At 41.8% G+C, this 27,494-nt stretch overlaps 1 protein-coding gene across 8 annotated transcripts in view; it reads left to right on the top strand.

Annotated features, from left to right (window-relative positions):
- Positions 1-27,494, top strand: part of anks1b (ankyrin repeat and sterile alpha motif domain containing 1B) — a 231,211-nt gene that overhangs the window by 109,993 nt on the left and 93,724 nt on the right. For all 8 annotated transcript variants that reach the window (XM_084345741.1, XM_084345742.1, XM_084345743.1 and 5 more), the window contains 2 exons: positions 5,875-6,031; positions 21,236-21,372. In XM_084345741.1, coding sequence (XP_084201867.1) covers positions 5,875-6,031; positions 21,236-21,372 — 294 coding nt within the window. The remainder of the gene's footprint in view (positions 1-5,874; positions 6,032-21,235; positions 21,373-27,494) is intronic.

Raw genomic sequence — 27,494 nt, forward strand, 5'->3', positions numbered from 1 at the left:
GTGTGTTTGTTTGTTGGAGTCGACTACTCATATCGAACTGCGTGAAGGCTCCTCTCCCACTTTTTTAAAGCCGTCCGACCCCCTCCAGGGCCGAGCCGGAAGAAGATCGAGCGCACGTTAAGATATCAGGTAGCTAAACCTGTTGTCACACTGCCGGATTAATTTCACCTCCAGATTTTGGTTTGCTCCCGGGCGTCGCTGCGGCCTTGAGCGTGAGGGATTTCCTCTCAGTGGCTATCCTTTTCGAGATGGAGTGCAGAGTACTTTTCCGCTGGCGAGGGGAATTGCTCAAACTTTCACCTCAATGCAGCGGAATTGGAAACTCTTGCCGTCCTGTGTGTGAGAAGTCGAGCATGCTGCCTGCACTTGACTCCCATTTCTGTGTCTGTCTTGTGTTTGTGTGTGTGAGGAAGTCCCTGCTCCGAACGCACTGCACTCCCACTTCCTCCGCTTCCCTTCCTCAGCTCCAACTCATTTTCTTCTTCCCCGCCTGTCTGTCTGTCTCGTGCTCGTCTCCTCGGGATTAACTGACTCAAACTCCAAAGTAAGTGTTGAGATGGATCCTGGCCTCTTTGATCTAGCTGTGTTTTTTTTTTTCCCTCCCTTCCCTTTTGCCGATTGGTTTTGTTACCCCTGTCAGCTTTGGCCTCGCTTTTTCTCTTTCTGTTTCTTCCTAAGCTGCTGGGATGGAATCTGGAGATTTTGAGATGATGTAGACGTGAAAGGGAGTGAAAAGAGGTTGGAGTAGTGATGAAGGGGTAGGGAAGGAAAAGGGAAAACACAGAGGAAGATTGAGGAATTAATTTTCAGTACAAGTTATGGAGGATTCCCCGTACGGCACGTTTCCCAATCATATCCTGCTTTCTCTCTTTTCCCCTCTCTCCTTTTCATTTTAATAATTTCATTTCTCCCTGTAGACGCCACAGAGGAATCTCTTTCCCGAGCTCTCACTCTTCACTGCTTTTATTAATGATGCTACAATACCTGTGGCATTTTGAAAACTTCTGACTTTCATTGTTAATTCATGGTGACATCTTTTTAATTACTGTAAACAAATGAGGCTGAGATGATTGGTAGCGTCGACCTCTCAGCTCTAATACATCAGAAATATTAAGAGCTGCTGTTGTACTTTTTTAAATCAGGACTTAATGTACCATTAATCCTGTCACTTCCTGTTCCAAAGGCAAAGATTTCTTTTGTTTCTGTTTCCATTTGAAACTGCGTTCACTTCCAGTAACTTGGAAATGTTATCTCGGTTTGTTCTGAGGAACTGCTCATCCAGCTTCGTGCCTTGGAGCAATCTATTGCATTTCCTACCGGTGATGCTCTCACACACTGCAACATGATTACACCCATACAAGGGAGCAGGTTGCTCGTAGGAATCAGGTTATGCAGGAAATTGGACAACAGATTTACCGCAAATCTGTGTTTACGTGCAGCCATCAGTAATGAGGTTTCTCCTCTGCCATTACTTTGGGAGAATTACGATCTCAAAGGGCTGATGGTGCTGTGAGATGACAGGCTCTGTAATGAGAGAAAACTCGGAGATTAAATCTGACTTTGATTTCTTTGGTCTGCTTTGTGATGATTTCAGTTTAAATGGAATAATTTTGAATGCAAGGAGGCTGCAGTGCTATGTGTATGTATGTGTGTGTGTATGTGTTGCTGTCTCCAAGAAATTATGTTGACATACAGCTAATTTGTAACCGCAAATAGGATTTGTAAGATGGATTGATTAGGTTTTCTATCTACATTGTGAGAAAATGCTGCTAATTATTGTATTGTTGTCAAACTCTCTGTTTCTCTGCAGAGCATGAGGGACTGTCAGTAGACTGGAGGGGTAGAGCAAGGGCAGATTGTCCACTAGTTAATCGATTGCGAATGGTGTTCTGTCAGACAGATGGAGAAATAAGAGTGAAAAAGTGCCAAAATGGGCCAGCAAATACACTTGGCCAGCCATTAATATACCTGGGCGGCTGGCCCAAGTAAAGTCTATGTGTAGGAAACTCTTGAAGTGTGAGACGGGGCATGTTTATATGATCGACATTCAACCCAAAGAAACCGAAGAACTTGTTTACCAAACCAAAACTATATGCATGACTCTGGAGGTGAACCCTGATTACCAGCGTGACATCGGTATGATACAATACCTTATGTTACAATATGTTAAGATACGATATGATACTATTCGATACAATAGGTACGATAGAATGTGATATGGTATGATCCGATACGGTACGATACGACCTTATTGTCGCTTTACACTGAAATTCATTTTGCATCCTTTTGACAGTTCCCTTTAAAAAGTTTACACACAGGTTATACATACAGTTACACGTATGACACACATTCATAAAAATACAAAGCACAACAAACAGTCATGACCAGAGGACATGTCATATAATATCCTCTAATCCAGATCTTATTTAGCTGGTTTGGATTTAGCAACAGGACAGACGGATGTATGAAAGTATTCTTCAGCCTGTTGGAGGGTGAAAGTTGGTACGCTCCGTTTCAAACATGGGAGGAGACAGGACCGGTCACAGTGCTACTTCCAAGTCTGACAGCTTGTGTCATGCACATGCATACATGCATAAGGCTGTTAGGCGTTAACTTCAAGAAATCTAGCTGGAAAAATCATGTTTGTCTGATCCCCTGCCCCTAATTATGTAAACCTGGTTTCTGGTATAGATGGCGGAAAGCCAACTGTAACCAGGCTCTCAAAGTGCATGTTAACACACTGTATGAGATGCAGATTAGTGTCTTGATGGTCTCAAATCCCAATTATGCTAAAGTCTCAGAATTAATCCGAAGATGATTCATTGCACCTTTAATCTGAGCTGTCAGAGGAGTTTATAAAACGAAATCGAGTTTTTCATGTCCGTGAACAGAGCGGTGAACTGCCAGCAGGTCTTAATGGCTCCATCAGAGTGCTCTCAGCCTTTCCATCAGCTCTGTGAGTGAAGTCTGCAGCTAACCAGGTTGTCACGTTAAATCAGCATCAGCTGAGGCTGGGCCACCTGCTGAGCGAAAGCATACAAGACTGACTGGGCGCCATTAACTCTTAATAGCAGTCTAATTGAGTGCTGATGGAGATAGAGAAAGGGGGGGGGGCGCAGTTTGTTGGCCTTTTAATAAAGTGCAGTGTAAAATAAGTCTCAGATTGAGTGCAGAGGGTGTAAGTGAGAGAAATCATCAAGGGACTGATTGCTCTGTCAGCCAGAATGATTAATCCGTTTTGAGTGTGCTCTGGGTGTGATTGATGGCCTGTTGCAGTCTGGGTAATGTAGTAGCAGAAGATGACAGGAAGAGTAATGGCTGTTGAATGAGGAAAGGAGGTCAGGAGAGGGCGAAGAGGGAGAAGAGAAGTATGCAGTTTGGGGTTGAGAACAGGCGCAGCCACACCCACAACTTATCGCCAACTGATCCCATTAGGAGGGTACAACCAGGGGCAGGTTGCCAGCTGACACTGGAGAAATGATGATGGAGTGTTGCGTTATGGGAAAAAAGCAGACACCCAGAGGCGGCCTCGCGAGAAAGTAATGTTTTGTCTCTTTGGCTGAAATGACGCTCGCCCCTGTAACCTTTTCCCCCGCTTCACATCACTCAGTCTTGTTTTTCATTCTTTCTGGGAACACATCTGCCTCAGAGATAAGGGACCTTTTGGTCCTCAGCTCTCTGTCGGAGCCCTTTGGGGCTCAACCTTTTCACCAATGCTGCAACGAAACGCAATCAGAAATTCTCCTCAAACACCAGAAGAGAACACCGTTATATAAAGGTCCCAAAGAAACACTTCCAGACATGTTACTCTGAATTAATCATCACCAAATGAAGAGATCCTTTCAGAATGCTGCAAGTCCCTGTTGTGAGGAGTCATTGATGTATTTCATTCGGTATGCAAATTACAATTTAGGCGCTTGGCAGACATTCTATTCAAAGAGACTCACAATAAGCTTCACGCAACAAAAAGTGCAACAGCATTAATTAAGAAAAGTAAAGCAAGAACATCCTTCCTATTAACAGTCTGAAGAGCTATCAAGAAAAATGACGTGCTTTTTTTCTGGTGTGTGTGGTGGTAAGATGTCGCATCTGTATCTTGAAATGGATGGACTCTTTAAATTGTATCCACCATTTACAGATGATAAATTTTTATTTTTCCTGCACAGGAGAGTTGAGAGTAAGAGAGGACAAGCCAGGAGAAAAGGGGATGACTTGTGCGAGGGAGGCAGGGTGTACAGCAAAGATGGACTGTAGGTTGAGGACCTGCAGCTGAATGGACTTGGTGTGTCTCATCCCACAGTGAATCGTGAATGCCCGTCCGTTCGCTCGTGTTTTACCCCAGAATTTCCCAGTTTTCCAGTTGTCCCCCCCGTTACCTGAGGATAGCGACTCTTTTGCCGGTGACAGAAGCAATAGCACAGTGAAAGAGAGGTTTACAGGGAACCAATCTATATGCAGATGGTTGGTATTTACTTCAGAATGAAAGTTAAAGCAAAAAAGTTGTCTATTGCCAGTTTAAGCCAAAAAACGTAAACCAGAACAGAACTTATTTTTGATTATTTTGTGCTACTTTTTCACATTTTGGAAACCTCACTGGTAGACGAGGTAGAAATGAAACTTTTAAAGATATATTTCAAAGAAGAGCACCTCATTGTAAAACAATTTCAGCTGCCGACTGGAATTGCTCAGCCAACAGGTGAGCCAAAACAGACGCTGTTTTGACTTTTAGCTGTGTTGTTGATGCTGTGAGAGAATTTTGTTCTCGGTTTCTCAGCAGTTGTTTTGCTCTGTTTTGAAATTCATTCGCACCATGTGACGAGACCCTGAAGCTATTGCAGAGTTTATCAACAGCCACGTCTTTCATCTGCAGCGAAGTTAACAACTTGAAAACAAGCCGTGGTATCTCACATTTTAATGTTCTCCATTATGAAACATATCTTTAAAATATCACAAATGTTTGCAGTGTAGAGATTTTCCAGCAAATGTATCAAAAAACAACACTTTAACCAAAAAAATGTCAGAAGTTTTTCGCTGCAATCTCCTGCTCATTTAAGGCACTTGGACACTTGACAGCAAGTAAATAAACATAAGATTGGCTGTGACTTATCTTTAATCTCTGCAAGTCTCAACAGTTTTATAGCAGATGAACGTGGAGTACTTGAGACTTTCTTTCTCTTTTAAGAAAAGCTCCAGCAAAACCTTATTGATCACAGAAAACAAAACCCCAAAAGACCTGAAGGGACTGTTAGGAGACTCTACAGGGATTCAAAAGAATGGAAGAAAAAAAAGAAAAGTTCAAACTATTTCCAACTCTTTACTTTCAGTGTTTACTTTGAACATTGGCCTGAATCTTTCATGATAATCTAGCTGTGTAGATGTGGTTGAACTTGAATAATAGCCTTGAGCTGAACTGAGAGGTTTCTGAGCCGATGTGTTTGCTTGTTTTCCTTTTTGTGCCGTAAGATTCACCTCAGATGAAGGTGAACAAACAGACACCTTTGGCCCCGGTTTAACACTGTTTGCCACTCTTTTGCAAGCCAAAATCTTTTATGCTTTTGTTTTGCCGAGTTTCGTGTTGCTGCGCTTTGACATGCGGCTCATAAACTCCAAATTGACTCTCATTGGTCTAACGTTGTGCATCTGAACTCAGTGAAAGGGCTCCTCATTTTGCTTTGCAAACACTATTAATTAACATAATGCATCATTTATGGGTCTTTTGGACAGCTTAATAGGCCAGCATGGCTGCAGTACATAATTAATGTACAGTAATTGATGGTGTGTTTGTGTTTTGCTCAATAAATGTAACACTGCTGGAGTTCACGCTGGATATTGTGATGCGTTCAATGTTTTTATTTCTCCGTTTTTCTCTCCCAGGATTCAAAGCATTCAGCGGAGATCGTCACCTCGCCATCTCTGGATGTGTTCCTGCCGGAGGACGAGGACAACCCGTACGAGTCGGTGACCACAGCCGTCACACGCAAACCCTGCTCCCTCGATATCAACCACCGGCTCAACGCCTGTCCACGCAATGGTAGGGCAAAACTACAGCAGTAGTAGTAGTACAGGTGCAATGTAGGAATTTTAGTTTTCAAAAATTGAAGGGGCTCTTTGGAAAGTCTGTGCTGGTGGACTCATGATTGAGGGACGGGGGCTAAACAATTTAAAAGGGTACCAGTTGTATGCAGTAGGGCACCAACATGCAGAAAGGGCACCCTACCATAGGGGCATCAAAGAGGGCACCTTTGCATTGTTTTTTTCAAATTAGGGGGCACCTGTGGGGTTGATTCCTCCAAAACCTCATCCAGCTCCTGCTGCTGGTGTATTCTTCTTCTTCTTTTAAAAGATGCAGCAAGTAAGTGGTGTGAATATAACAAACAATCTAAAAAGATATAAGACATCTGCCTTAGAAAAAATGAACAGTCATTGCAGTCAGTCAAAGGGCTTTTGTTTTCTCTTCCTGGACTCTTGTAGATCTTTGGACACGCTTTGTTTTTGGTTGGGAACATATGGTGCCTTCCAGTGTTTCCATCTTGACTGTGTTTACGAGCAAGAATCCATATGAACGTCCCGCTGTTGTTATGATCACGACTTTACTTGAAGACTTGAACCACCAAACGTGTTGTCTATTCAAGTTTCATGGCAGTAAACAGGTGTGGAAAATGTGGGTGAGAGTGAGAGCATCATTGTTTGGGATACATATATTGTTGAATTTATGCCTCGAGCACTGTCGGGGTGTTATTTCTTTAGGGGAGCTTGGCTGATTTTAATAATGGATGCACAGATCGTATAAGTCCTGTCTGAATCACAAATGTGTGAGTTCCAAATACCTACCGTTTGGTACCAGCGTGCTTGTTTATCATTGTTTATTTTAAGTTCCCACCGGACAGACACCTTATCACCTCATGAATATCATCTCAAAGGGGGAACGCCTTCGATTTAACACATCAGACTCTGTTTACAGGTGTGAGGGAGTCCTGCTGCATACGTGAAAAAAGTTTCCTGAAGCCTTTTGTGGCTCCAGAGGGAGCTGTGTGAAGTCTGATAAACTGCCTCTAGCGATGCCACTTGAGTCGGCATCAGTTGGGTCTGAAGACGACAAGTTTGAAATTGAATGAAATGTGAAGTTGAAGTGAACAAGGCTTGTGGCTCGAGGCTACATTGGAGCGCAAACTAACATTACTCAGAACCTCAGACCAAACTGTCTGCTGTTCAGTTGCATTGTGGGTAATGTAGGCTTTGATTAACATGCAAGAAAATGCTCCATCTAAACTTTATTACCATATTATGGTGAAATGGTATATAAGAAATATATGGCTCTTTAACTGCTTATTGCTCCACAGTGTTCACCAGCTAATCACTACCTACTGTGGCTAGTCTGACTGTCTGTTGTTCAGTGTTTGGCAGGTAGGTTTGTCAGAGCTCTCACTAAAATCAGTCTGATGCTGAATCTCAACAGCCGAATCAAAGCAATTAACTGAAAGATGCTAAAACTCTCTGCAGAGCTGTGGGGAGCTGATAATCACCTGTGAGCTCATCACTGTGACCTTTTCATATTTTGCATAAGCATTTAATCTTTTTTTATACAAAGATATTGATTAGTGCAGCTTCAATAACATTCCACTTTAATACTTTGACCCTGGCTTGAATGCATTCAGAATGAGGAGCTCTGATGTTTTACTTCCCACCACTTCCCGGCATATGAATCCTTACCAAACAAGGTTTTACAGCGGAGGTGACTTCAGTTCACTTTTCCACCGGCGTCCGCACCGTCTTCACACCAGCGCGAGTTAATCCTGCAGCCTCGGACCTTTTCAGCCGATGCTGTTTTCTGCGTCTCATCGCTTGTTCGGTCTGCGGCGATGCACTCGAACACCCACGACAACAAACACCCACAATGTGCTCTTCCCTTTCACTCTGCTCCCATAGCGATGCTACACACCGCAGGTTGTCACGGCAACTGCATCACCGGCTGGTGAGTCACCTGTATGTTGCCATGGGAACTGCCTTGCTAGTGACACCCCGCTCCTTCCCCATCGACCCCCCCCCCCACTTCTCATCCAAGAGGCTACTGTAGAGGCTTGTTTTGTGTGGTGTGTGGTGTCTCGTCCCACGTTTGGCTGTTACATCTCGTCTGTGATGGGCTGCAGGATAGAGGAGACTTGAAGTGTCAGTACAGTGTGTGTGTGTGTGTGTGTGTGTGTGTGTGAGAGAGAGAGATTAGCTGTTTCATGTCAAAGTGTCTTTTTGGTAGAAAATTGCTCCACTGACGTAAGTGAACAGTGTGGGTGTTCTGTTTGTTCTCAGCTCTCTAAACGCCGTTACCTGGCCAAATGAGAGAGCGACACAGAGCGAGCATGTGGATGAGAGTGAGAGAGACATCAGCACATAATGTGGGAGAGCAGAAGAGGCAGAAAAACAAAAAGCAAAAAGTCAGAGAAGACATGAGAGGTGAAGGAGAACTCCATGTCACTGCTGAAAATGACTAGAGAAGCCTTCAGGGCTGCAGATACTGTCTCGCTGCACAGAGACAGACATCAACAGAAGGTGAGAAAACAGTCCGAGACGGCGAGGTTGCACGTTAATACATTCAGCCGACGGAAGTTGGAGGGTCGTCTTAGGCTAAGCCATCTACATGAATGTGAATCTGTGACACAGCAGGAGGGAAAATCCTGGATTCCTGCTTTGAGTCCAGTCACATGTTGGGCTAATTGGACATGGGCGTGAGTCAGTCTCTCTTTATCTGCCTCAGAGAGGAAGGATATGATGATGAAGGAACATGGGGGGGGGGGAGAGGGATTGAGATGAGAGGGAAAGGAAAAGAGGGAAAGAGAAGAGCAGAGACTTGGTGCATTACACTGCAAAAAATACTCTTTGACGCTAAGTCAACTGGTCTGGGAATCTTCCTCTTGGATATATTATGCAAATAGGATGAGATAATTACGTCTTTTCCAATGCAAATCAACTTGTTTTGATCTCGTGTTTCATGGCCAGATGCCATTTTTCTTGCAGCTCAGTTGAAATAAAACTTCAATGAGTCTTGGGATATTGCAGACACACTATGCCAGATAAAGGATACAAACATTTTGAAAAAATAAAGAATACACAAATTAAGGTCATTGCATGTACCCCACAGTGCCGAGATCATTTCAAGTAGAAATGGATGAATATAAGTTTGGAATAATTATAATAGTAGCAGAATTGGCGTGAAAGGAGGAATGAAAATAGTACACTGTTAATGGAAAATGCCAAGAAATAAATGCAGCATGAATTGTGTGAAAGTTGTAAAGACAAGTGTAAGATATTAAAACAAAACAAACCAGAAGAAATATTTCTTTTAGACAGAAAATAAAAGTGTGATTTGGCTTTAGTTTCAAGGTTGGCTGACAACACTGCAGGTCATTCACTTCCTTGTGTTGGTCTGGACTTTAATAGCTTTAATGATTGAGCTCTTGTTGTCCTCCACCAAACTACCTCCAATTTTCATTCATTTGTGCCGAATAATAACGCACGTCCCGCTGCTTTCATGGCACAGAAATTGATCGACATAATCAATAAGTCATTTCACATTGCGGTTAATTATTTTGTATGCACACGTGAACGGTTAAATGAGCTACAAAATACAAGCTTGAAGGCGAGTAGGTGAGAGATCCTCGCTTTTAAAGATGAATGCTTTTCCATTGAATTACTCACAAAAGATCGAGTTGATCTGAACCAGCTGAGGATCAGCTGATAATCATGAGCTGACCGGGGGCAGGGTAATCACCTCAAAAATAACAGGATTAAAAATGTGTGAAGAACAAAACATTCAATTTAAAATAACAAAGGCTCCATACAGAGCCGTGCAGAGGTTTTCAGGTGCGAAACAAACCCTCCAGTCTGGAGTTTGTCTGGAGGCTGACGGATCTTGATTTGAAAACCAAATTGGACTGCCCGCACTGTATTGGATTTTTGTGTCCAAACATCACCAAAATGTCTGCATGGGTCGCTTTGGTAACGACGTAGGTGGCTTTCCGACACGGAAGCATGATCAATCATTTCACTACTCGAACCATCCCACTGTCAAGTCGTGGAGACGACAGTTAATTCTGGTGCGAGTCCACGGACTGTCGCTCTCTGTGTTGTTTCCACTCCTTTGCTCTGCTGCTCTGATCCACTTGTGTCTCTCTGGATTTAACGTTATGGTTCTGCAAATGATATGAAAGTCCAACGCTCTGAAGTCCAATATGAGTGGCCAAAGCGTCCGGACTGAGGTGTATCTGGATAAAAAACGTTTTGAAGCACATATCAAACCACGTCCAGGTGTGTTTTGGATCCGCTTTTTTGCTGACCAGACTTCCGAAAATCGATCAGGACACAATCTGGATATGCAAAAAAATGGAATTAGGCTGTCTGTCTGAACATAGCCTGAGAAACAAAGTTGTGTGAAACTGTAATAAGATTCGTTATATCAGCTGGAGATGTGTTATTCCTAATGAGCGCACATCATCGCTGCTCTTTCTGTGAGCTTAAACAGCCGTACCAAGTTTCTTGCATGATGAACTCACCTCAGCAGAAGTTGTCTCTCAGTTTGAGAGAGAAAAAGAAAAGCTGAATGTGTGACTGAAGGATTTGTGCAGGTGGATACTTTTTGCAGCGTAAGCCTCGCCTGATATCCACCTGTCCTGTGCTGCCGGCTACCTGTCTGCTGCTGTGGGCTGCTGCAGTCTCACAGTTGAGGAGACACTACAGCGTTCTTCAAATCCTCACGCAATCAGGTCGGCTTTATCAAAATCCATCTGGTGGCTGTCAGTCAGCGCAGCCGCTGCAGAAACACGGGGGACCTGTTGTCAGTGAAACTGCCACCCCAAACTACTTCCTGCTTTTTCATGTCTCGGCTTCTCCGATGTCTCTCTCCGCCTTGTTCTCTTTTTATACTTTAACTTTTATCATTCTTTTCCTTTTCTGTCCTGAGATTTCCCTCGCTGTTGGAAGCACCGTCCCACTTTTGACGCTGTTGTACTCATGAAAGATCACATGGGAATGTTCTGCGTGGCATCCCATCGCACCGTATGTCCTGTTAGGTGACAACTATCATTTTCTGACGGCGGATGAATGTAATTCTCTTCTTTATAATGCAAAAATACACTGAGTACAGACTTGTCTGCATAATCCTACTACTCAGTGAGTCCTAAGGCAGTCATTTTGCACATTAACTCAGGATTATACTTATTGTGTTGGATGAATTCCTTTCTGATGGAATTTCATTTGCTACGAAAGAGGGAATCCATTTCTGCTGCAACACTTGGCTGCAGATACATATCGTACGCGTATGTCACATGCAAATGCATATCATTAATTCTAAGTGTGTGCAGATGTGACAAACACCTGCAACCTTTAAGGAACCAAGGAAAAGACCCTGGTTTAGCTTAGACGGAAAGCATTTTATACCTTTTCTGAACTTCTGTCCAGTGAATCTGCAGCAGAAAAAATGCACAGGCGTCGCTAATAACATTATTGGATTTAGGATTTAGAGGTATATGGTAGTGTGGCAACTAACTGAACACCCCTCATCTCACCCTCCTCTCCGATGGCCACTTAAAACGTGATTTGGATTTGTGGATTACTGTAGAAGCACGGCAGGGCAACACTGACTTCCTCTGTGGAAGAGAAGGCCTCGGGAAGAGCATCAGGCTTTCAGGCCAAACCATGTAATTACACTATCATGTGATTCACGCTGGCTCAGAGAGACTTTTTCCCCATAAGCTTACATTATGAAAGATGCGACTGTAAAACGGTGGATACATTTTCTTCAGCTCCCACAGCTGCTGTTAATCGATTTGTTTCACTATCAGAATTTGATCCATTTGGTCCAATAACATTTGGAAAGTCTAGAGGAGCCGCATGATTAAATCATTTTATCCCCATTTAAGTTAGCCAGGGGCTAAACCCTAATTTGCTGGGATCTGGGTAATGTTATGCGCCACTGAGTGCTCATTATTAGGTACATGGTTGAAGAGGACCCGCTCCCTCTGTAGATGTGAACAAAGTCGCTTGGGAAAGTCTTGACACTCGCCTGTCATCTTGGCAACGCCCTGGGGCAGCGGTCACTGGGACATTCATCCAATCTAATAAAAAACACTTAAAATGTTGGTGAATTTGCCCCAAACAGAGGTTAAACGTGCTTTTTCTTTGATTTGGATAACCTCACCTTTCTTTGTAATGTGCATTAGCGTGATATCATCCTCCTCCATGCTTATTAGAAGTCTAATTAAAGTTAGAAATTCCAGTATCGCGACAACACTACTCCTTACCTACTATTGTAGTAGTGCACTGTATTTTATTTGTGTGTGCAGTTGAGTTGTTTGTGCACAATAGGGTTCCTTCATTCACTGCTCCATATTCTGTAGAAAGTAACCAGTGTTTCAGTGATGACGCACAATGACAAATATTCCAAAATATTGATTTACTGCTCCTTATTTTTAAACTATTAAGTGAGTAATTTGGACACAGCAAGTATGACAGTAATCCAGCATGCATAATTTACTTTTGTCACAGCAGACTTTTTGGCTTATCAGAGCAGGAAAAGCACATTTATTATTCAGGACATTTAAAACGACTGTACTCCATGAAGGAGAGCTGGTCCCAGCTGCATGTTGGCTTACTATCACGGTTTACTGGGATGTTTATTTTATTATTTACACCTTTTGCTTTTCCTATTCTAAAGAATCACAAACGCAGACAAGATGATCTTGACAGAGAACAGACATAAATTAGAAAACATTGAAAGAAACCTTTACAAAAATGTCTGTCAACTGAAGCTTTGTGGAGAATTGTTTAAAGTTTTCTCTGCTTTGCTCAGTGTTTTGAAGATTGCTGCTCTAATCTGGAGGAAGTCCAAATTATTTTATTAGAAGCAAAATCCTCAAGTATGTGCTGGACATCAGTAGATCAGCTCTCAGAATCAGATGTTCCACATTTGGACCGCAGGATCGCGGCGCTGGCAGCCAGACTGCAGCAGCACAAAAAGCACTGCAGGTGAAATGAGATCCTGGAGATATGAAGACAGGCGGTGAAGTGGTGAGGAGGGACCTGCGGGCGAAGCCTCGCTGCCTCCAGTCACGTATAGAGCAGACAGAGCGCAGAGCGTTGCCAAGCGGTTAGAACAGAAGTGTTTCTTTTCTGCTATCGACCGACTCCTCCCGAGATAAACACACACTTGTCTTCAACTGGTAAACAAGCTGCTGCTGACGTGTACAACACGGAGCTAGGAACCCATGTGTGTGTCTGTGTGTGTGTGTCCTCAACAATACTTCAAAGGTCCCATATAGTGCCGCATACCTCTGTGAACTTTTTATGACAAAATAGGTCAACGCACAGACGGAGATCTTGAATTTCTAATTTATTGCAGCAGTGTGGCAACCTTCACTGGTCTTTCTTCTTCTTATCAGTTATTCACTGGATATTACTTTTGGGCTGATAGCATGTTGGCTGTGTGAAGGAATGTGTAGCACTTTGTGTCGATACCTCCGAGTCTCAGCTAGGAATTTCTTGCATCTTCTTTAACTGATAGTCGGCTGCCTTAAGAGTCGATTATAGGTTAGTCATTGATAATATATTAAACATGTCTGACTTTTCACCAATAGATAACTATACAATTAAATAAAATTATCAACAGAATGTGAAGAAATAAGAGTTTTTGCTTCATGTCAAAGACGTCTATGTACTGTCTACTGAAGTTTGGATGCTATCCTGGGTCTGAAAACTTCTTTCTCCCAGTGGTCCAAAGCTCCTGTGCTAGCGGTGTAAACACCAACACTGACCTGGTAGTACAGCTAGCTGCAGGGCTAACTGAGCTAACAAGCTTACAGTAGCTACAGCCACGGATGTAAAGACGAAATACGTGGCCAATTCTTACATATTGCACCTTTTTTTTAAAGACATTTTTAAAAAACTGTTTAAGCCTTATAAATCGATTAAAGATTTAACAATAACGTCCTAGTCTCAGTTTATAATGCTGCTGCCTAATTAACCAAATTCATATACATTTATTGAACATTTTTCTCGTCCAAAACTCTGTCGGTGACTATTTCGTCTTCCATATTCGGTCTTCCGACTTCAAGACTTCCACTGAATCTAATCAGGATGGTTAATATAAAATGCTTAACACCTAATCACTGTAATTTCATTAGCTGCCACCTGGATTAAGTCACAGGTGTCACACTGCAGTGCTGCTATGTGTAGGCTCCATGAATGAAGGACTCCGTCTTCTGCCTCTCATGTTAGCTTCCCTCCTCAGTTCTCTCCGGGGGATAAAGCTGTGATGCTGCTGCGTTTCAGCCCATTTATCCCACTTAAGCTCAGAGTGGCTAATGGCAGCAAGTAGCGACTCCAGGGCTTTGCCATTAAAAAGGTCGAGGCCCATTGACTTGTTGAAACCGAGGCAATAGGGTGTCTTCCCCTTTGACAGCCAGGAGAAACCAATGTCTGGAACTTCAGATTTGGGTTTTAGATTTTCAAGTTTGGTTTGTTGGTTTCCAAGTTCAGAACACTTTTTGTTTTAGTTTGTTTCAGTTGTATAGTTTTATTTGATCCTTTCTGACGTCGGATTGAAGATAAATTTAAAAGATGTTTTCTTCAAATATAAGAATGCTGTTATTTTATATTTTTCTCATTGTCACCAAAACAAAGAATATGAGTCTGTCTCCTCATACTTTCTGACTTCCCTACCCTGCCTGTGGCTCTCGGCCCCAAACCATTAATTTCTATGTACTTTTAATAATACACCCATTCATTTTTAAGAGTCAGTTGTTTCCTAAAGCCGCCTGGAACTGTAGTTTTTAGCCACCATTAAAGGAAATGGGAGTAACCAGTGTAGTTATTGGGGATTATTTTCAGCTGTGACAAACCCAACGTCCAAAGCGGTTTTTAGTAGTTTTTGGACAACTTTACTACCCAGATGAATAAGATATATCAGGCTTTTGGGTGCTTTTGGTTAATTTGTTCTTACTTTGTTACCTGCACCCATCATTCATGACTGTGACCTAAAAAGAACGAGACATGTAAAGTCTGAGTGTCGGATGTCTAATTTAATACATGAACAGTCAAATTCATTTTCTAGGATTGCCTGTTGCTTCCAACCTTGACATCAAGTTGACAAAAAAAGTGGAAAGTGTGAAACGGTGAATTACCAGAAATGATTTTACATCACATAACAATTTCCTTGTCTCCTCATTGATTTGACTATTTTTGTCTAAAAAACACTAACAGGAGTGCCCAAATGTTTCCCATTAGAGGACCAAAACTAAACTCGACGGCGTACCACCAAAAGCAAGCACCTATTGTGTTGTTAAGTTGTTTTCCTCCAACTTGTCCTTTTACAAGACAAAAAGGACAAAAACAAACAGGTCCGGCGATCCATTTTCTGAGTCCGATCTTAATTGTTTTCTCTCTTGTGTTGAGACTTAAGAACGGGTACAAAAAAAACAAATGAAAGCTTTTCTTAGTTCCTTAAATGTTTCATTTTATCTTACCTCTCAGTGCGTCTGTATTACTGGAGTGCCATGTTCTCTTGTGTGACTGACTTCCTACCACTCTACCTGAAAATAATCAATAATCAGGGATCCTACATATTTAAAGACCATTTTGACTTCACAAAAAAATAAAACGGCATAAACATCAATTTGTATCAAATGTTTATGACCCCACTACGGGCAGCCTTGGTACACATTGTTTAGTTCTTGTTGCAATTATTTATTTAGACTCAAATTCCCTGCATGGCATCAGTACTGCTCATCTTCTCTTCTGACTCCAACAGGTACCTGAAATGATAGTAAAAACTGGCAACTTACCTTTCTGCTCCAGTTGCTCAGTGTTTGATGAAATTTCGGAGCTAAGAGGAAACATGTGAGGGCAGTTGAACACACCCACACTCACACAGCCACAGCATACTCTACATATAAAATGCCACTTGTCAGAGTTGCATAGAGGCAGAACTGACAGCCTCAAGAACACTTCTGAAATTGACAGTTTTTCGTCTTGTTAGGCGGGCAGGAAGAGGACAGCTGATTTAAGCGCTCGCTCACACCAAGCGTTCGTTTAGACCCACTCCTCCTCTGCACTCTGCTGCATGTCTGCATTAACAAGCTGTGCGGCCGGCTCTCGACGTACACAAGGACACGCTTGTGTAGATCCAGGCGCCGTCATATGTTGTACCACACACTATGAACAGTATGCTTGGCATGCAAAGAATATCTGAATCGTGTGAAACCATTTTACCAGATGTTATTTCCCACACACTAACACGCATACACACACATGGATGTAAATAGTTAGGTAATACCCTGCAGTTATTATACTCCCATGCATGTGTTCTGTATATGAACACACACACACACACACATCACATATTCCCTTTGGCACCTTTGGCAAGCAGGACTCAGTGTTTCCCAGGAGTGAGCTCAAGGCAGATCTGAAGGCAGCACAGTCACAAACGCACACACACCAACACACACACATACATCTCTCATCCATCATCAAAGCCTCAGTGTTGACAGGCTTATTTACTCAATAGGACAAAACCTCAGTCTCCATCTATATATATCCCTGTTGCATCCTTCCTTTCCTCTCCCTTTCTTTCATTTTTCCAGTTTATATTTTATCTATTTACGCCCACATTTAATCATTGATTCAGCTCCAAGCAGCTCCTTATGATGTGTGTCTATTTGTGTGTGTGTATGTATGTATGTGTCTGCAGCGACGCGTTCTTACACAACCCCCATGTAAAATCTAGAGAGTACCGTCGTCTGTGTACGTATGTATGCACACACACGTGTTGATAGATGTGAGCGCACGCTGTGAGGCTGTGTCACGTTCCCTGAAGGAATGAAGTGCTCGTGTCTGCGTCTGCATCCAGACTGTTCAAATTTCAAAAGTAAATATGTGATGGAAGCTGGTGGCAAATTCGGAAGCAGGAGCAGTTACTCTGACATGACTGAGCTGTGAGGATATAAAGAAATGAAAGGACGAGTTCACCCAAAAGTGAAAATTCAGTCACCCCCATGCCGATGGAAAGTTTGTGTTTTCAAAGGCAACAAATTGTTTCTGGAGCTTCACATTAAAGGTGCACTATGTAGTTTTTGGGACCCTGCCACCTTTCTAGCTTCAAACAATGTTCTGGGGACCTTATTTTAATCGAACTGCTTTTTTATTCAGTTATGGAAAAAAATGATATTTCTGAGTTAGTATTATTACCTCTTTTATGTTGTGAATATTAAAATTATGAGTTTGAACTCTTTTCCAAAACAACATAGCGCCCCTTTTAAAATGCTGTTGCATCATTCTCCTAAACAAATGAAGTCGATGGGGACTTGTTTTAAAGCGTCCTAAGCAACCAGAAAAATACATAAAATGGCTCTGTACAGCTCATCTGGCACAATCCAAGCTAATTTTTTAAAGATTTATTAAGAATAAAACCCCGTCTGAAGGGGGTGCACGAGCTCAGATCATTTTTGGGTGAACTTGTCCTTTAAGGGATGGTTTCAGAAAAAAACAATCTTCTGCTAAAAGAAATATGAAGATTGAATTTTCAATAAAGAATTGTGGGGCTCAGTTTTAGTGATTAAATGATGTTGTGTAGATGTTTTGTCTGCTGTCTTAGCAAACCTTGGACTTTCCTCCCTCATGCTTTCGTCACCTTGTTTTCTCAAGGTCATGGGTACAGCGACAATAAACCAAGGAATGGTCCTTGTTGCTGCTGTTCTTCTGCATGAATGAGCCTTTTATTTCATTCACTTCACTGAAGAAATGAGTCAGAACGAACCCTCACAGTGTCCTTGCACACATTTCCCAGAAAATGTCTGTAAATGAACTGTAGTTAAAATGCTACTGAACGGCCCTTTTTAAGATATGTTAGTGCGCTTGGAAAGAGCTAATCAAAGGCAGGTGTCCAAGCTGCAGGCAAACAAACAGCAGCGAAAATGCAATGAAATAACAGCTCAGATCAAACGTAACATTGACTTAATACAAATACTTCAAAGCCAGTCGTCCACATGCTGCAGACCAGAGAGCGAGGCAATTTGAATCTCGGTTTTCTTGGAAAGAGATGAGACTGTGAAGTCACTGAAACGAGGAAGGGGAAGTTCTTTCATTTTCCAGTCATCTCTTTAGTGGCTCAGATGTAATGATCCACCAGCAGCAAGAGAAGTAGATGATCAAAAAAGTCATTAAGACTCTGTCAGCAAAGCACAACTTGAGGGGGACTGTTAAACCCTGTTGAACCCGCGAATCAAAGTCAGCAACATCCTCGACATGTTTTCTAGGAGTTTAGAGGTTTTATTGAACTTGTGTGAGTTTACATCTTACAGTTTGAAAACCTACAGTTTTTTTTTTCTTGGCTTATTCCAGTATTTTTAGACCCAGTATTATTTCAGAAGCTTGCAGACTTTCTCAGTATTTTTGACTCATGACTGGTTCTAAGTGTTTCTATTTGTATCATGCTGGCTGTGTTCCTGCCACTAAAAACTAACCCAGCCCCCAGAATAAACATTGTTGGCAATGAACAGCACATTTTTCAAACCACGGATGTATTAAAACTTTACAATTCATCATTTCGTTCGCAACTTCATGTTTCTTTAGCTTCAGTTTTCCATGTCATGTTGTGACCACGCTTTGCTTTTACTTTGGTTAGGTTTAGGCACAGAAACCACGTGGTTAGGGTGAGGAGGAGATCATGTTTGGGCTTAAAATACCTGTTTTTGTCGCCACAAACACGGGTGGAAACTTAAGACAAGCAGTAGATTATCTCAAGTAGATTACTTAAAACAATCTACTGCTACTGCTTCTACTGCTGCTACTACTACTACTATTACTCCTACTACTACCACTACTACTATCACTTCTACTACTATTGCCATTGCTCCTCCTCCTACTACTACTACTACTACTACTACTACTACTACTACTACTACTATGAACTATGAATAATAAAAAGTTGGATAGCACTTATCAAAGTGCTTCACAATAAACAGTCAAATAAAGAGTGATACAAGAGAAATAAAACCAATAACAATGGACGATTAAAACCACAAAAACCAAACCTCAAGATTAAAAACTTCAAAAAAACAATGGGTACATTCAATTAGAGCCATGCAAGACTTAAGGGCAATGCCAAGAATAAAGTACAGTGTAATCAAAAGGGGAAAAAAAATGTAACCACCATTACAGGAAGGCCTTTCGATACAATTTTTGTCACTTATTTTGTTGTTTTATGTTGTCTGAGATCAATAAGAGAGAACTCATGTTTTTTAAAGCGTCCTTACAACATGTCAAATTAAATGTAGAGGTGCTCACATCTAAATGAATACAAGGAAACTGTATCATTATTGATATCATTATCCAAAGCATAATCATCCAAGTGTGTCTTTGTTCTTTCGGGATACGCGAGGAAGAATTGTGGGAGTTGTGAAAAATCACACCTTCGTCGACAACCAAAGTTGAAACAACGAGACACACTCACTGCTTTAAATCCTAGTTTCTGATCGGAAACGTGATCATTCATCTACTGCAGCTTTAAGCCACACTCCCTCCTCAGCAAATATATAAATCTGCTGTTACTGATAGTGGTGTGTGTGTGTGTGTGTGTGTGTGTGTGTGTGTGTGTGTGTGTGTGTGTGTGTGTGTGTGTGTGTGTGTGTGTGTGTGTGTGTGTGTGTGTGTGTGTGTGTGTGTGTGTGTGTGTGTGTGTGTGTGTGTGTGTGTGTGTGTGTGTGTGTGTGTGTGTGTGTGTGTGTGTGTGTGTGTGTGTGTGTGTGTGTGTGTGTGTGTGTGTGTGTGTGTGTGTGTGTGTGTGTGTGTGTGTGTGTGTGTGTGTGTGTAAAAAGCCTCGGCTGCTTCTCACACCATAATTGGATGATATTCTGCTGTCTGATAGGATCCATGTAGGCAGGTGGCAGCTGACAGAAAGCCAAGCCGTGTGTGTGTGCGCGCTCAGACAGCAGTATTTTAGAAAAGGTGTGTTGCTCCGTGTTTTGTGTCTCCTCCACTTGATTAAGACAGATGCTTTCCCCCTCTGAAATTTAATTCCTGCTACTTCAGCACTTCCTTCTCCTTTCTTCCCTTCCTCTTTTCTTCTTCATGTGTTTTTTTTCCATCCTCTCTGCTGTTAAATGATCATACGCTGGGGAAATTAGCTCTGACGCTCGGTTCTGCACTCGGTGTGTGCTGAGATAGACATCAAACTGCAGTGGGCAGCCGTCATATTTTCCTGCTGTGGTTGTTGCCGAGGCTCATTAATTTACAAAACACACTCTCCTCCCGTCTCTCTTATGCTAACACGTCTCTGTAAGTGTCTGTCCACTATGAGGAGGAAATACTCTCTGCAACACTTCCATTTCTCACTTTACCATAATTGCAATAAGGAGTCATTTCTATGCCAATATGACATAAAAGTTAGTTGGCTGGTGCAGACCTATATTTACCCCCAAGCTTCTCTCGTCATAACTCAAGTAACCGGGAAGAGTTTCAAGAAATAATTAGTGTGGAGTACAAAACACATTACAGTAGCTCGAGAACTGAGATTTTGCTGCACACGCTCTTTAAAGGTATCGTCCATTAATGGTTAATCTGTGTAGTTGCTGCTGATAAACAAAACGCACTCTACAATTGGTGGCGTTTTGAATGTATAAGCTTGAGTAGATCATGGCAATTTAATAATTTTACTTATTTAATATTACGTTTTTGCCCCTAGCCGTTATTTTCAAGTCCTCCCTGCCCTTCAGAACAGATTTACAAGGAGTAGTTGTTGAAATCTGCCACTTTGAAATGCGACAACGCCTCAAGACCCTCAAACGTCATCATACGTAAGCCGGGGCGACTGGACATTTCCATTATGCCCTCTTTAGCAGTGGTGATTTGAAGAACTTAGTAAACTTAAAGCTAATCTTAATAATCTCAATAATTTCCAGAATTCAGTTTGAAATGACACATATATAAATAAGATGGGTGCAGGTCATGAAAACCCCTCACAACTGGCCATGATCCCACACATTCTGACATGTCTCTGGGCCAAGTCGGGGCAGGACTACGATCACCAAATCAGACCATCTCGAAAGAAATATCTGTGTTGCAGTCTGACCCCGACGTTTGCAGGAATCCCTGACGGCTCTGAGTCGACTTGAAAGGACGGTGATTTCACCATAAAACGCAAAACTGTGCTCTCTCTACCTGTCTCTCACTCTCTCCCTCTCTCTCTCTCTCCAAGGTCACCTGTCCCATGTAACGGTGAGTGAGGGGGAGCACAGTAACCATGGCAACTGCACAACGGGCCCAACTCCAGACTGCTCCCCCCCCTCCCCCGACACGGCCCTGAAGAACATCGAGAGAGTCATCCGCCCACAGGTGAATGCACACACACACACACACACTAATGAATGTGTTGCAGTGGCACCTGATGCATTATTGAACATCACAGTATCCACCCACAAGGAGCTTAAACACCTGCACCCACACACACACACGCACACACACACAATGGTAAACATCTCCGTCTGTTTCTTTCTCCTCTGATTGTTTCATTAAATCTCCTCTCTCTGTCTGTCAGTCACTCTCGTAATACTTTATATTAGAGTCATATTCTGGTTACAGAAGCTCGGATGAACCAATATCCTGGTTTGAAAGCTCGACCGTTACCGTTGGGTTTATTGACATATATAAAGATGCTCTCCATGTCCCCCCCCACTGTACAAAAACTACAAATAACTAATTAAAGCCAATAACATCAGAAAAATGAACACTCGAACACTTCTTAAATGACAGAAACCATCTTTGGGTAAAATTATTTGACATTTACCTTGACTTTTTTTTTGTGAATGCATCTTGCATCTACTAACATGGAGGGGTTGGGATTTAAGAGCTATTCCGCAGCCAGCCACCAGGGGGCGATTGAGATATTTCGGCTTCACTTTTAGGGGAGCTGTCATGTCGTCTATCAGGACTAAGAAAATGTCTGTTATTAGGAATGGAAATCAGTTTGGTTTGATTGCATTCCCTGGGTCGTAACCAGTATGGGTTAGAGTACTCTGATTACTTTTTTGTTGTAATGAGTAACGTATCGCGTTAGAGTCGGTCCATTTAAAGGTACACGTGCGTCCTCTGGACAATATAAGCAGCAACATGCACAAGGTGTCGCAGAGGGGTTTTCCTTTTTGGTAATGCAAAAGTTACTTTTCTCAGTAGGTAACAGATTACTTTTTACTGGCAGTAATCGACCCAATACTGGTCATAATTTAAATCAAAATGTGTTCTCAATTCAAACTTTTTGTATAATCAAATGTAAAGATTTGAATCTTATTGCTGCATTTGTACCCTATTCCCTACGGGAAAAAAACAGTTTTGGTTTGCAGTTGCTCGAACTGGGTTGCTGCCTCCGAGTCCATCACTTTCTCCTCCACCTCATTCAAAATAAACAACTAAATACCGAATGTATTATCAAGAGGAAGGGGTAAGCAAATCAAAAACAACACATGTGCTGTACCAGGGTGACACGCAGCCATTGTGAAAGTTTTAAGGCATACATTTTACATGCAGCTTTTCCCCATTTCGCTTCCCAACGCCCACTGTTTTAGAGCAACTACAGCTCCCAGTATGTTCAAATCAATTGCTGCAGACAGTCGGCATACGACAGCAGATGAAATGCTGTGTGTGTTTTGGTGCAGGGACCCTGCTGAGCCCTGATGTGATGAATCATTGCAGTGAGTGGGAGCTTAGTCTTGACAAATTATTGCAGTTACCTTCACTTTTTTTCAAATATAAACATTTTTCTATTCAAACTTCTTCTTTTATAAAGACTGTTCAACTTAACCTTTAGCTACTAGTTGTGTTGTGGCTTGTGTTGGACAAACACATGAGTAAGCCTGCACCAGAGCCTGAAAAAACATATTTAATGAAGACGAACTGTATATATTATATCCTTTAGACTGTCAGTTCCATCGATTAATCATTAAAGGGCAGGTCTGATATTGATAACCTAAAGAATATGATCCAGAGTGAGACTTCAAATCCAGCCGACTGTCAAAATCCAGCACCCAGGCAGCCTGAAGCTAAACTGGGTTCATCATCCACTGCTGAAGTGATGATACAGAAATGACTCATGCATACTTGTTCAGAATCTAATAAAAATACTGCAATAGCATTATTTCTGGGAAGAGTGCTCCTGGGAAACCAGTGTAGCGTTAAAGAAATATCCAATAATGCATATCGGTATCATCAAATCAGAAGTGGGCCACGTTACCCATGCGCTCAGGAAAACATTGCTGTCTGTTTCTTCTGTAACAGACTTGTATAACAGAAACAGAATAGATGAATAATTTCCCACTGATCATGAATAACTTCAACATTCAGCAATTCAAATGCAACAACAAATCATACTCATTAGTGACATGAGTAGTGTAATTTAGTCCTCTCACTTCTGTCACTGGGAGGATGGTATCAGACACACACGCTCAGTGTGAGCGTTATGCACCTTGATAATTAAAGGCAGTTGTTTTCTCAGTCTGAGGATGATGTGACACATCACCTTACAAACAATCCTGCTGTGGAGCTCGATAAAACATAATATTAGTTTACTGAAGTGTGACCAAAAGTCTGACTGGGGTGAGATAATTATCTTGTGAATCAGCTTTTTTTAAAAGAGCTATTCATGAAAAAGGCACTTGATACAGTCTTTATCTTTTACCCTTTAACCAGGTTTTGTCAATGTTTGGGGTTTTGGTTTTGTTGTTTCCTCTTTTATTTTGGTAGATTTATCATTTTGTGTCTTGTGACTTTCCATTTCCTGTCCTTGTCCTCTTCCAGCATTTTTTGATTGCCCCTTTCTTCCACCTTCTCTGTTCTCCGGTCCTGTTTTTCTTCAAAGTTAAACTGGTCATATTCCAAACCAAGTGTAGCTCTTCTCTCCCACAGAAAACACTGCTCCTGAAACGCCTCGTCAGTAGTCCCGTCTTTAATTTTGTGACTTTGTGACGTCACACTACATAATTTATGCCTTGCAGCTAGTTTGGCCCGTAAGAATTAATTTAGCACAGCTGCTCTGTTGTTGTTAGCAGTGCGTGGTCAGGCATGTGTGAGCTGACCAATCAGAGCAGACTAATTGTTCATGTGGGGGGCCCTTAAAGAGACAGGAGCTAAAACAGCGTTTCAGATGGAGGGGGAATATACTGTAGTGCTGCAGCACTAGACAGTATGAGAAAACTGATGTGCTTTTTGAGAATTAAAGAATGTAAACCTATTCTAGTAGTAACCTAAAATAAAAATATGAACCTGAAAGTAATCATAATGTCTCCTTTAAGAAAATAATAAATGGATCCCCACATCTTCACCTGCCTCCCACACTCTAAAAGTCCTTTACCTGCATCAACATGTCCTCTTCCTCCCTTGTTTGCTTACATCACCTCCACTCTCATCTTCCCCATCATCACAGTCCTATCTTTGGCACATTAACTAATGTGAGTAGAGGGAGCACACGCGGTGCCCAGCGGGCCTCCGCATGTAATCAAGGAGCACCAGAGATCAATTTTATAACGCCTAATTAATTCCCTAGAATTCATTTTAGCTCATATCAGTCCTTCCGCTGGCGATTTCATCAGTGCGCAGTGTATGCCCAGCAGCTCGGGATTACACACACACACACACACAGACACACACATGACTGTTGCGGCATGTATAGAAGAAGCTGGTATCGCGCCATGATAGTCCCTTTTTGTTTTGAGCGTTAGAATATTCATGTGGAGTTTATAAGCAGTGATGTAGTGTTAGGGTGATTTGATCTGATGGGTTACTGCTCTTTTGCAAACAGTAATGAGATTCTATTTTAAATAATTTCTAGCTGTAATATTTTCTTTCTGTACAGGTTGCTTTGGAGAAAATGTTATAATAATTGCTTGTGAGTCTCTTCAGGGACCTTGATATTAAAAATTCCAAGAGCTACTGCATTATGTATATATTGACAAATGTTGATGTAATCACTACGCTTTATTTCATCATTTATATTATTTCCTTTCAGTGTTATTGCCTTATCTTCCACTGCAGAGAATAGAGGTGAATAGCGAAATAACTGAGTGATGTAACTTAATGTAGCTCTCTGTACCTGTAGTTTTTGCTTTTTGTGCTCTACAGCACATTTTACGACACTGACTGTGCATGTGTGTGTTCTCCTTTATTTTAATATGGAGTATCTTTATTAGAGGAGAAGTTAGAGATTTTGGGGAATCATGTGTGATTGCTTTCTTGCTGAGAGTTATATGAGAAGGTTGATGCCACTTAATACGAAGCTACAACCAGCAGCTGGGCAGCTTACTCTAGCTTAAAGGCCAGAAGCAGGCGGATAAAGACTTGCAGCTTTCTAAGAGTCTTATGAAGGTGGCAGGGGAGCAAGTGGCGACTGCAGGCCCAGGAATAGTCTGTCACATAGACACGGTAACACAGTTAAACACCTTGATGTTTACATAATGAACAAAAAAGACACTTTTATTTGTGAGCTTTTGAGGTGCCGGTAGTTTAATTTTATTGCCTTTGAAAGATCCAGGAAAGTTGGTGCTTCCCAGTCCTTATGCTAAGCTAAGCTAACCAGCTGCTGACTGCAGCGTCATATTTACAGTACAGTACTCTTTAATCTTTTGCAAGTCAGTATGTTATTTTTTCTTGAAGTTATTACCCAACTAAACTAGCCCCTTTCCAGATCTCATGTTGGCTACAAATGTTGGCATTCTCTTTGAATGTAAGCAAAATAACATTTGGAGACTAGTGTGAGACTTTCCTCTTTGCACATTTTTTACAGTGTGTAAACCTCCCTCCCCCTGCGACAAGGCTCCCCAGGGCTTGTTGCTGCAAATAGAAAATGTGTTCAGTGTAATTTATCTTTCTAAATCCGGGTTTAAAAGAAATTATTCAGCTTGTGTGCCGCTAATGCTGCCGCTGCATTGACCACAAGCCAGCCGTGCTGATAAAACGCGCATGTGATCACTGAAATCCATGGGCTCAGTATTTGGGTCTCCTTTTATTTTTTTTAATGCCTTGCTTCCTTGTCCAAAATGTCAGCTGGACATGTTAGATCTCCGAAAGCTCTTGATCACACTAGTGAGCAGATGGGATGTGAACAGAAAGAATCAGGGAGTACTCGAATGGATGATGAGAAGAAGACGAAGAAGAAAGAGGGAAAGCAAGAGGGACAGAGGCAGCATCTTGGGGTTATCAGTTTTATAACCACTGGCTCGGTGTCATACTTGTGTGTGTGTGTTTGTGTGTGTGTGTGTATGACAACAAATCTTAATAACCATTACTTGCCCAGGAGAGATTCCTGGTGAGAGTCAACACATGATATATCTCGTGTTTGCACCCACAGAGGCTTAAGGTGATATCTCAGACGATCACATGGTCTCACACACGTACACACACACACACACACACACACACACACACACACACACACACACACACACACACACACACACACACACACACACACACACACATCTATGCATAGCCTTTCTTATACTTATTTTTGTGAGGAGCAATTTGCATTTTAGACCTTAAAGTCTAGACATTGTCCCCTCAGCCGACTCTACTCATGAAAGCTGCACGAGGATTAAAGCTGCATTCAGATCAGCATTACCATTGTGTCAGAAAAGCTGACTCTTCATTCGTTTCAATAAGGCCAATGCATTTGCATAACCCCATTTTGTGCCTTTCATGTATTAACATTACATTTGCGTCACAGAGCTGCGCAAACTGTTTTTTCCTGAAAGAGAAATCCTTATTATTTGAAAGATCTGTGACCTTATATCGAAACTTGTTTCCAAAACTTGTTTCCAAGCTCCCATGACTCTTGAACCCATTCGGATAAAGAAGTTATTCAACCCACACGTTATCTGTATTCTGACACAAGCTGTAGCTGTGCGACGCAAACCAAAACTCAACCATTTTATATATTTATGTAGCTCTTCACTACCTCGGCCAACGAGGTCATGTTTTCATTGTCCATTGTCCATTTGTTGGTTAAACAAAACATACTGAACGTATTTCAATGAAACTTGGATGGAGGGTGTGTCTCGACCCAGAATAGACCCCATTATCTTTTTGTGCAGATCCGGACGGATCCAGGAGTTTTTTTCCGACTTTCGTTAACTTTGAGAGAGAGGGCGTTTTTTTTAACTTTCTTCGTTAATTTCTCAGGGAATAATGCGTTGATCTTGATGAAACAAATCAGGCGTTTTGATGTAACCTTCTTTTCCATGAAAAAGATTCTTCCTCTTCTTTGAAAGATCACTGCTTCAAAAGCTCTTTTATTCTGCTATGTAACTACCTACTTAATGAGGAGAGTTTCTTTTGGTACTTAACCCAACAAGAACAATCTTTTTGTGGAACATAAATTCATGTAATAAAATGTAAACATAAAAGCGATTAGAAAAGCAATGAAATGGACTTTCTGGTCCGTTTTCCTTCAGAATCTCCTCAAATAAGTCATG

Source organism: Pagrus pagrus, assembly GCF_965226575.1.
Source record: "Pagrus pagrus genome assembly, chromosome: 23".
Taxonomy (NCBI): domain Eukaryota; kingdom Metazoa; phylum Chordata; class Actinopteri; order Spariformes; family Sparidae; genus Pagrus; species Pagrus pagrus.